Source organism: Alexandromys fortis, unplaced genomic scaffold (genome assembly GCF_014885135.2).
Source record: "Alexandromys fortis isolate MF-2015 unplaced genomic scaffold, M_Fortis_MF-2015_v1.1 scaffold_149, whole genome shotgun sequence".
Taxonomy (NCBI): Eukaryota; Metazoa; Chordata; class Mammalia; order Rodentia; family Cricetidae; genus Alexandromys; species Alexandromys fortis.
In genome coordinates this window covers 570,716-578,177 of record NW_026068025.1, presented here as the reverse complement: position 1 = coordinate 578,177, position 7,462 = coordinate 570,716, and the positions used below count along the sequence as shown (strand labels likewise).

The 7,462-nt window shown below is 49.3% G+C and overlaps 1 protein-coding gene across 1 annotated transcript; it reads left to right on the top strand.

The window, feature by feature from the left end:
- The first annotated feature begins 1,438 nt into the window (after positions 1 to 1,438).
- On the top strand, positions 1,439 to 4,950 carry Prss38 (serine protease 38). The gene is made up of 4 exons (XM_050163719.1): positions 1,439 to 2,261; positions 2,928 to 3,199; positions 3,883 to 4,025; positions 4,288 to 4,950. The coding sequence occupies exons 1-4, from the start codon at positions 1,597 to 1,599 to the stop codon at positions 4,540 to 4,542; spliced, it is 1,335 nt and encodes a 444-aa protein (XP_050019676.1). The 5' UTR covers positions 1,439 to 1,596; the 3' UTR covers positions 4,543 to 4,950.
- The last annotated feature ends 2,512 nt before the right edge of the window (positions 4,951 to 7,462 follow it).

Sequence of the window (7,462 nt, the reverse complement as noted above, 5' to 3'; positions counted from 1 at the left end):
AAAAAAAAAAAAAAAAAACTAAAAAAAAAAATAAAGACAGGGTTTCTTTGTGTAGCTTTGGCTGTCCTGGAACTAGCTCTTGTAGACCAGGCTGGCCTCCAACTCACAGACATCTGCCTGCCTCTGCCTCCCGAGTGCAGGGATTAAAGGCATGCACCACCACAGCCTTAGATCTTAATCACAGAACCATCTCTAGCCCTGGAGATTTGTTTTTGCAGCCTGAGCTGATGAAGACGATTCCATTATGTCTCTCTTCCCCAACCTCTGTTAATTTTTGTTCTAGGCTCTACCTTACTGATATTTTAATTGCCACAGCCTTATTCTTGTTTGGCTTCTGAGAATCTAGTGTGATTAGAAACAGCTGTATTTATGACATCAACCTTCATATCCAAGTGCACAAGCTAGCTCCACCCCTCTGACTTTGTTATCTCTCATAATATTTTGTAATTTTCTCATTCTTTATTACATAGCCTTATGGAATCCTCTCCTTAACATATTTTTTAAATTATGTGTATCTATGTGGGTGAAGTCATGTGCACATTGTACCGGTGCCCTCTAAGGTCATAGGTGACAGACAGATCCCTGGAGCTGGAGTTACAGGTGGTTATGAACTGTCTAATTTGGGTGCTAGGAATCAAATGCAGGTCCTCTACAAGAGCAATACAAATACAGCCTTCTAACCACTGAGCCAGCTCACTAGCCCCAAGTACAGGTTTTGTTGTTGTTGTTTCTTTTGTTTTAAGAACCTTGTGTAGCCCTGACCTTGAACTCACCTGCTTCCCCAGTGTTGGTATTAAAGGCCTGCACCACCGCGATCAGCTAGAACCCTCTCTTGAGAGTAAAGGACTGTATACAGTTGTCAAAATTTGCAAAAAGGGGTAGGTTTTACTATATATAGACAAAGATTTATTTTTTAAAAAAGATTTATTTGTTAATTATGTATAGTGTTCTGCCTGCACATATCCCTGCAAACCAGAAGAGGGCACCAGATCTTATTACAGATGGTTTTGTGCAGCCTTGTGGTTGCTGGGAATTAAACTGAGGTCCTCTGGAAGAACAGTCAGTGTTCTTAACCTCTTAACTATCTCTCCAGCCCAAATTTAACTTTTTAAAAAGGTGAGCTCTTTTAAAAAATTTATTTCATGTGCATTGGTGTGAAGGTGTCAGATCCCCAGAACAGGATGTGAGCTGCCATGTGGATGCTGGGAATTGAACCTGGGTCCTCTTGAAGAACAACTGAGCCATCTCTCCAGCCCCTAAAAGAAGTTTCAACAGCAGATAGTGTATGTGTAGATAGTAATAATTTGACAGATCAGAGAGAGCTAAAAGCACTGTGATTTATAACACAGAATTCTCAAACAGAACCTGTATAACCAGGTCTGACCATGGCGTGTGTGTGTGTGTGTGTGTGTGTGTGTGTGTGTGTTGGGGGGGGATTTAAGAGTCCGTCCTAAATACTGTCAGTTGATAGGTCCCTTCATCTGCTGGGGACGGTTACCCGCCGAAGACATCATCATCAAGTATACAGGCCCAGGTACTGTCGCCTGAACCTGCTGGCAGTGTGGTCATTTGGCAGTCTTCAACGCTAGCCTCCCCATGGCTCAGGCTCTCTCTGTCAACATCCAACGCTCACTCGCTCAAAGTCACCTGCTGGGGGCGCCACCAACGCATCCAGTATCAAGTCGTCACGTGTCCGGCTTGCGGCCTCACGGGAAAGGGGGGGCACTGCCACATTTCCTAGTCAGCTGCCCCCTCCTGTTGGGCTGCGCCTCCCGCTTCATGGCCGCCCCCGCTTCCGACCTGGGCCTCCTGGGATACCTGCTACTACTTCTGCTGGTTACCCCGGTCTGGGTCGCATCAGTCAGTCACCGACACCGACACCCTAAAAGCCAGGCAAATTCATTGAGTAGTGACGTGGGTAGGTCCCCGTCCCAGACTCTGGGACGGGTGGTCCTTTCAACCGGGTGGAACCTCGGCCCCCTAACACCCGGCCTGGCCCCTCCCAACTCACCCCCACTTTGTCTCCCCTCCCCCATCCGTCGCCCGCCCCTCCCGTGGCGTGGCCTTGTGCCCACTCTGAATTTGTTCCTCTCCTCAGCCTGTGGCCGGCCAGTTCTGGAGGGTAAGATCTTGGGAGGAATGCCATCCCCCTTTCAGAAATGGCCGTGGCTGGTCAGCCTGCATTACGCTGGCTTTCATTTCTGCGGTGGCTCCATTCTCAATGCCTACTGGGTGCTGACGGCAGCACACTGCTTTGCCAGGTGAGAGGTGCAGGGGCTGTTAGGGGTAATGGGACAGGGACACAGGAAAGGAGAAGCCTGGGCCATGTACATGCCCATGGCTTGGACTGCTGTACCCACCCTCAAAAGTTCTTTCCTCCTTACATCAAGCCCTACCCACCATGACTGAGACACTCATGTCCCTGTCCCTCTCCTCTGGCTCCAAGTTGCTTCCCGTAGACCAACATAGATTTATCCACCCTAGCTAGTGGCCAGACCAGTACCTGACTGCATGGCCTGACCTCATGAGTGTAGTAGCTCTTCTTTACGGGCTACGCTATGTTTCTACCGGGTTTACCCTCATCAGGAAGGTCCCCCACACTAGGAGGCCGTGTTTTCCACAGTGAACACAGAGCTTTCTCTGGGCAGATGGCCCTGTCTCCCGAGCGTCTTCCAGTCAGGCCCACAGCTGTTCGGAAGAGGCCAAAGGGGGGTCTGGTCCATGTGCATGGTTATCCGACTCTCATAGGCACAGACTCCTAGGGCTCCCCAAGTCTCCATCAGCCCAAATCAGGTCCTCTTCAAGGTCAGCCAGATAGGTCTACACTGGTGTGCAGGCAGGCCTGGGCTTTCCAGTCTGGAAGACCCCCATCTGTGGGCTGATGATACAGGGGGCTGCAGGCAGTTGGCCTCCATTCTGGTCTGCAGGGTGAAGAGTATTGAAAGCTTTGATGTGTATGTGGGCATCAACAACCTCGACGTGGCCACCAGACACACCCAGTGGTTTGAGATTAACGAGGTGATCGTTCACCCCACCTACAAACTCTTTCACCCTATTGGAGGGGACGTGGCCCTCGTTCAGCTGAAGAAACCCATCATATTCTCTGACTCCGTGCTCCCCATTTGCATGCCGCCTTCCAACCTCAACCTCGACAATGTGCCTTGCTGGGCCGCTGGATGGGGAATGGTCTCACCGCAAGGTATGAGCCAAACACGACCTCATAGGAGTAGAGCATAGAATGGGTGTCCATAGTGTTTGGGAAGGTGAATAGGAGAATAGCCAGAAGATGCAGACACTAAGGAAATAGTCCACTGCCAATAAAAAATAGCTACTGGAGATGAAAATTCCATTAAGGGGTTTACGGCAAGAGGGAGAACCAGTGACCTTGGAGATAGATGAATAGAAATTATCCATATTGAAACAGCAGCAACAAAATATGTGTGAAAGGGGAACAGAATGAGAAGGAAAAAGAAACTCCCCAAAGTGGGTGGGTGGGGGTTCCCTGTGTGGGTAGGGCTTGCCTGTATGGATGGGGCTTCCCTGTATTGGTGGGTATCTTGTGGGTGGGGCTTCCCAGTATGGGTGGGTATCCTTATGGGTGGGGCTTTCCTGTATAGGTGGGTATCCTTGTGGGTGGGGCTTTCCTGTGTGGGTGGGGTTTCCCTGTGTGGGTGGGGCTTCCCTTGTGGGCCAGGCCAGTCTGCGTGTTGGATGTCTCTTGCATATGTACCGGTAGCCTCTTGAGGTGGGATTCCGTCCAGTTTTGTCCTCCATTGACCAAGAACCCAAGAATATCTGTGGCTCCTTTCCTCCAGGAACTAAGACTTCGCTGGACTGAGACAGGCACCCTCACCTGGCAGTTCCTCTCCCTTCTCCTCATAGGTGACACCTTGAAACAGCTACAGGAAGTCCAGTTGCCACTAATCCCCATGTTCCAGTGCCAGCTGCTCTATGGATATGTGTCTTACCTCCTGCCGGAAATGCTGTGTGCTGGGGACATCGCGAATGTGAAGAATGTGTGTGAGGTGCGCCCCATTCTTTCGGACCAGAGCTGGGCTCTGGTGGAGGTAGGGGACTGCTGGGGTGGCTGGATCCGGGTAGTGTGTCACCACCACACACTCTCACACTTGTGCCAGACCTCAGTGCTGAGGCTCTGGGCTCTGTGGCAGTCAGACAGGGGACTTTGTGTGTGAAGGGGGCTGGGGGGGGGAATGGGACATAGGCCACCCTGCACCCGAGGGCCATACCTGGACTAGTAGATCACAGACAGCCCCTCTTCCTTCACAGGGTGACTCTGGTGGCCCACTGGTATGTAAGCTGAACCAGACCTGGCTGCAGATTGGAATAGTTAGCTGGGGCCGCGGGTGCTCCCACCCCCTGTACCCAGGGGTGTTTGCCAATGTCTCCTATTTTTTGAATTGGATTAGTTATCATGTGAAGAACACACCCATTCCTCCTCAGGTGTCCCCCTCGCTCTCTTCATCCCTGAGAGCCACCCTTAGTGTTTTTGTGACCATGCTGGCAAGCCTATCGGTGTGGTGAGGCCTGGGACGCCACCCTTGTGGGATGCCTCATGCCCTGTTCCTGTTCTCTGTAGCTCTCCAGCCCCGTCCCCACACACTTTGTGTCATGAAGCCAGGACACTTGTCCCAGACTTTATCTAAGTCTGTAAAAAGCTGAGCAAAAGAAGTGGAGAGGGTCAGAGATGGACCAGGAGGGAGAGCTGGGGGACAGCGGGGGTGAGCCAAGAGCTTGAGCTCTCTACAGTCAAACTTATTAAAACATTTGTGAAAGAGCCGCCTTGAACTCCTCACCTCGCCTCCCACTCCAGTGTCATTACAGAGCCTTCCCTGTGCAATGGGTGAAGTCCACACATTCAGACATGTGCCCCACCATGTGAAAAGAGGCACAGGAGACTGGAGAGATGGCTCAGTGCTTAAGAGCTGCTCTTGGAGAGGACCCAGGTTCAATCCCCAGCAACCACATTGCAGCTCACAACCATCGCTGACTCCAGTTTCAGGGATCTAATGCCCATTTTTGGCATCCACAGACACCAGGAACAAGGCACACATGAGTTACACAGATATACTTGGGGTGAAACATCCATCCACATAAGATATAGTAATATATCTTATTACATAAATATATTATATAAAATATAGTTTAGAGGGCTGGGAGGAAAAAGGTACAAAACAAACTGAACTTTTCTAAACACCTGGGCAGGTCTGTGGGCACAGGAGGAAAGGCGACGGTTTCAGTTTAAACGTCAGAAAAGAGTTTTGATACATGGCAACATCCTAAGTGGGGAAGCAGAAAACATAAACTGAGAATAAGCAGATACGGGGAAGAAGCCAAAAGGGTTGTGTAGAAACGAATCGGCAGAAAGCTCTACAGCACCCAGTCTGGGGTCTGCAGGACCTGTGCCCCCAGGTTCTGCCAGCTTCAGATAGAAAATATCCCCCCAAGTTTTATGTCTGCCGAACATGAACGGACTCCCCAGACAATGCAGCATGCCGATGATTGGCATTAGTGGCCGCTGCACTGTGTCGGGGGTCGTAGTCACCTACAGGTGGTTTAGATTTGTGTGAGGAAGCAGGCATGGTGGCACAGGCCTATAGTTCTGGCACTCGGGATGCTGAAGTAGGAGGGTGCCAAGTTTGAGGCCAGCCTGGCCTACCTGGAGAGAAACCTGTCTTTAAAACATTGTACGTGGAAGGATGTGAGAAGCATGACATTTTTATGAGGGTCCGAGCTTGTGGCAGAGTTCTGCCACAGTGCCTGCAAGATGCCGAAAGACCTCTGGATTTCAAAATGTTGCCTTTCTTTTTTCTTTTCTTTTTTTCAAGACAGGGTTTCTCTGTGTAACAGCCCTGGCTGTCTTGGAACTTTGCTTTGTAGACCAGGCTGGCCTCGAACTCACAGAGATCCACCTGCCTCTGTCTCCCGAGTGCTGGGGTTAAAGGCGTGCGCCACCACCACCCAACAAAATGTTGGTTTTTGAAGGAAACAAAAAGTAGGGAAGCAATTATTAACTTAAGATAGAAGATGAAAACAAAAGTTCACGAAAGAAAAGACACAGGAAATACCTACTGAGTAGACGGTGTGTAAGAGCTCAAAGAAGGTATTATATGTAATTCTATGCAAATAAATAATTAAAAAAACTTTAAAAAGCTAGCCCCCGCAGAGAAAGGAGGTTAAAACAGACCAGATTCCATAAACAAATGGAGATATTTAAGAAAGCAACACTTACCCCCACCCCCATTTAGTACAGTCCCTGCGAACAAGTTTCCTTGGGAGATGGACTTAACCCTTCACTCCAGAGGTTCCCCAGCACTGCTTGGACTGCTGGAAGCTCAGCTAAGAGAGCAGCCTTCTGCTTGCCACCAGCAGCAACTTTGGATGAAGATACACTAACATAATCCAATGTATGGACAGGAATCCAAAAACCCTAGTGAGGGGCAGGTGAGATGGTGCAGTGGGGAAAGGGGCTTGCCATCAAGCCTAAAGGCCTGAGTTCAACCCCAGGGACCTTCAGGGTGGAGACAACTGAACCCACAAGATATCCTTTAAGCTCTATGTGTGTCTTTTAGCACAGGAGCACATACACACATACATAAGTAAATAATAAATGTAATGAAAAATAAATAAAAAAAACCCTACGGAAAGATTAACAAACAGAATCCTAGCTTACTTTTCAAACTAGTGCCCTACAATCAAATGGGACCTAATCTGTCATATGAGACTTATTAAATGTTAGGCAGGGCGGTGGTGATGCACACCTTTAATCCCAGCACTCCGGACACAGAGGCAGGTGGATCTTAGTGAGTTCGAGTCCAGCCTGGCCCACAGAGCTAGTTCCAGGACAGCCAGGGTTACACAGAGAAACCCTGTCTCGAAAAACTAAAGGAGAAAAAAAAGTTAGTAAATACATAGATAAAATCCACCGTATCCATTGTTCTGCTTTGGTAAATGCCAATGAGAAAGTTTTTTTTTTTAACAAATTCAGAAGCCATTCTTGTTTTCAAAAGCAGGTAGGATTATACGGCTAAGAAGATGTGTGCTTGAATCCCTCAGTCTAACCTTGGCAGGGTTAGACATGCCCAAGGCCTGAAATACAGGGAGGCTGGAGCAGTCCCCGCTCTGCCTCTGAGTCTGTCACCACAGTCACACGGAGGACCTGTCCAGGAAATGGAGGGAATGGTTTGAGACATCTTTTGTAAAAAAGGACTTGGAGGAAAGTGAGAATTGACCGTGGGCATCAGCCACTTGTGAAGAGAAACACTTCAGAGGAGGCTGTGCCTCAGCAGAGAGCACACCCTGGCAGGGAAGAAGAGAACAAGACTCCATGCCTGGAGCCCTAGCACGGCTTGTGGAAACGGTGATGAATCCCTTCAACGCCACCACAGGCGGAGTGTCTTAAAAAGCTCATGTGTTTCTTTGGCTCGCAGTTCAGAGCATGGTG